Source organism: Enoplosus armatus, chromosome 2 (genome assembly GCF_043641665.1).
Source record: "Enoplosus armatus isolate fEnoArm2 chromosome 2, fEnoArm2.hap1, whole genome shotgun sequence".
Lineage (NCBI taxonomy): Eukaryota > Metazoa > Chordata > Actinopteri > Centrarchiformes > Enoplosidae > Enoplosus > Enoplosus armatus.
Genome location: NC_092181.1, coordinates 21114712 through 21117201, shown reverse-complemented (window position 1 = coordinate 21117201; position 2490 = coordinate 21114712). Strand labels below are relative to the sequence as shown.

At 49.2% G+C, this 2490-nt stretch overlaps 1 protein-coding gene across 1 annotated transcript; it reads left to right on the top strand.

The window, feature by feature from the left end:
• The first annotated feature begins 1154 nt into the window (after nt 1-1154).
• Nucleotides 1155-1906, top strand: fgfbp2b (fibroblast growth factor binding protein 2b). The gene has a single exon (XM_070925886.1). It carries the CDS (start codon nt 1155-1157, stop codon nt 1899-1901), a length of 747 nt encoding a protein of 248 aa, XP_070781987.1. The 3' UTR covers nt 1902-1906.
• Nucleotides 1907-2490: the final 584 nt, after the last annotated feature.

Below are 2490 nucleotides of genomic sequence, written 5' to 3'. Positions count from 1 at the left end.
CAGTATTTATTCAGTATGTATTTAGAGTTAAAGTATGGGACTTTCTTTAGCTCAGTCTCTATTCTGAGAATTCTTGGCTCTTTTTTTCACTTTGTTTTGTGATTTTTTTGACTTGCCTGGCTTGACTGGCTTCTGTAACAACACAATTTCTCACTAGGATTACAGTTTTTGCTCTTCACTAGGTAACATTTGGTAAAATTAGCCACCATAAGCTTCATGTCATACCAGACCAAATGAGGCAGCAGTAGCAAAACTTCTGTGTATTGAGTTGAGAAATCCAAAATGACTGATTGAAATGAAGATTGTGTTATTTCTTCTTTCAACAGTATATAATATCAATTTAAGGAATCATCTTATTCCACACTGTCTTACAGTGTCATGTCCGCTTGCTTGTACTTTTCATTCTCGCGCATCTGTTTGGATCAAGAACATGTCGGCCGGGCCGCACATCCTGCGTGAGCGGCGCATGGCGGCTACCTCGCTGAACTGCTGCATCTCTTCCAGCCTGATTCAGGTTCAATGAGTTTGTAAAGTTTGAAAAGACATGGAACTATATATGTGTCTGTAGCTCTGTTGGTTTTTATTATCACAGGGTCAGAGATCAACTTTAAATCCTCAGCAAATAACTTCAGGCAGCAATTTGGCCCTGGACCCTCAGTTCCCTTCCCCCTTCCCCCTTCTCTCCTCCTCCTCTCCCCATCATCAATAGTCAAAGAACCTCCTATGTGAGATTATATAATGTCTCGCAACTCTTTTTTACAATATTTGGCTTCATGTGTGTGCCGTCCTTCAGCCCTCTTACTCTCCTTCCCCCCTCGGCTCCCACAGACTGCTTCCCCTCTTCTTCCTCCCTCAGTTTATGTTCTCCCCCTCCTTCCATCCTTCTCACCCATCACTTTTTTAGTTTTGAACATACCACACAAGCCTCATGTGGTCGCTGTGTGTGTGTGTGTGTGTGTGTGTGTGTGTGGGAGGGGGTCAGTGCTGGAGGAGGGGTTTGAGCCCTTCAGCTCACCTGAATAATACCTTCTTTGTGAGCTTCAGCCTTATAAAGTCGCACTCAGATGCTTTCTACCCTTGCACACCTTAACCCTCTGTGCGAACACATCATCCCACACCCTCATCCATACATCACCAACACACCTAACGCCGCCATGAGAGCCAGGATGAGAGTGCTGTTGTTCCTGGCAGCGACTGTCTTTGTGACAAACGCTCAGACCAACAACAGCAGCAACGACAACAGGCAGCAGCAGCAGCAGCAGCAGCAGCAGCAGCAGCAACGCAGTGTCTGGGATGAGCCCATCAGATTCAGCACCAAGACCAAAGACTCCTGTACCATGGTGGTGTCTGGAGCCGGGGACTATACTCGCCTGCGTGTCTCCTGCAAAGGTCCGAGCCAGGGCCAGACCCCAGGACGCTCCTACTACTGCGACTTCCAGGGCAAACCTAACCTGTGCCGCGCCTACAACCTCAACCCTCGCCACTACTTCACCCAGATGATGTGGGACATGAGGAAGCTGAGCCACGCTTGCCAGGGACCCAAAATCTACCGCCCATCGATGTGTAAGAAATACCCCGACGAGGCCCAGATGACCTTCCTGGCCTCCTGGCCCAAGACCACCACCCCCAAGCCCTCCAAGCCCGTCCAGGAGCAGCGTAAACCGGTGGTGCCGGCCCCGGCCAAGCCCGCCACTACTCCCAAACCTGTCAAGCCCCAGCCGCAGCCCGCCAAGCCCCAGCCAGGCAGGGTCCCCCAGAAGAAAACTACCCCCAAGCCTGGGAAGACCACTACTCGTCCCACAGAGCAGCCCGACTCCAAAGCATCCCGCATCGCCTCCGAGTACTGCTGGAAGAGCTTCCACGGCGTCTGCACCTACTTCATCAGCTGGTTCCAAAACTGAGACGACACTGCAGACACAGGTGAGTGACGGAGAGATGAAGAAGAAGAAAAGGAGAGAGGAGAGTTAGAGAGAAAGTTTAGCAAGAGGTAGGCTGGAAAAGTTGTGGTTGTGTGGTTGTTTTGGTGCGAATGAATTAAACTGAGAACTACTGTAAAGCCAGAAGTCATCAGTAGTGGTAGAAGTGATCACTGGCACAAATAAAAAGGTAGCTCAAATGTTCTTTATACACAGCACAGATATTTGAGACTCACTGTCAGTAAAATCAACTCCAAATCAAAATATGTCTCTTAAGATCATGGAGCACATCTCTATGCAAGCTGCCCATTCACAACAGAAACAAACGTTATCTTAAATTAATTACAAAATCCCACATTTTTGGTTGTTTCAGGTTGGAAACAGCAGCGATGGACACGGTCACAACTCTTCTCGTCTATCTTTGGCCTCTCCAGGATCTGTGTGGGAGCCTCTGGAGTCATGTCATCGCCTTGTGAGGTCCCGACTCCCCACACTGCAGCATCCTACGGGCTGAGCCAAAAACACTCGACCTACACCTGAGTGCGGTTAGCAGATGACTGCTTGCGCTGTCATG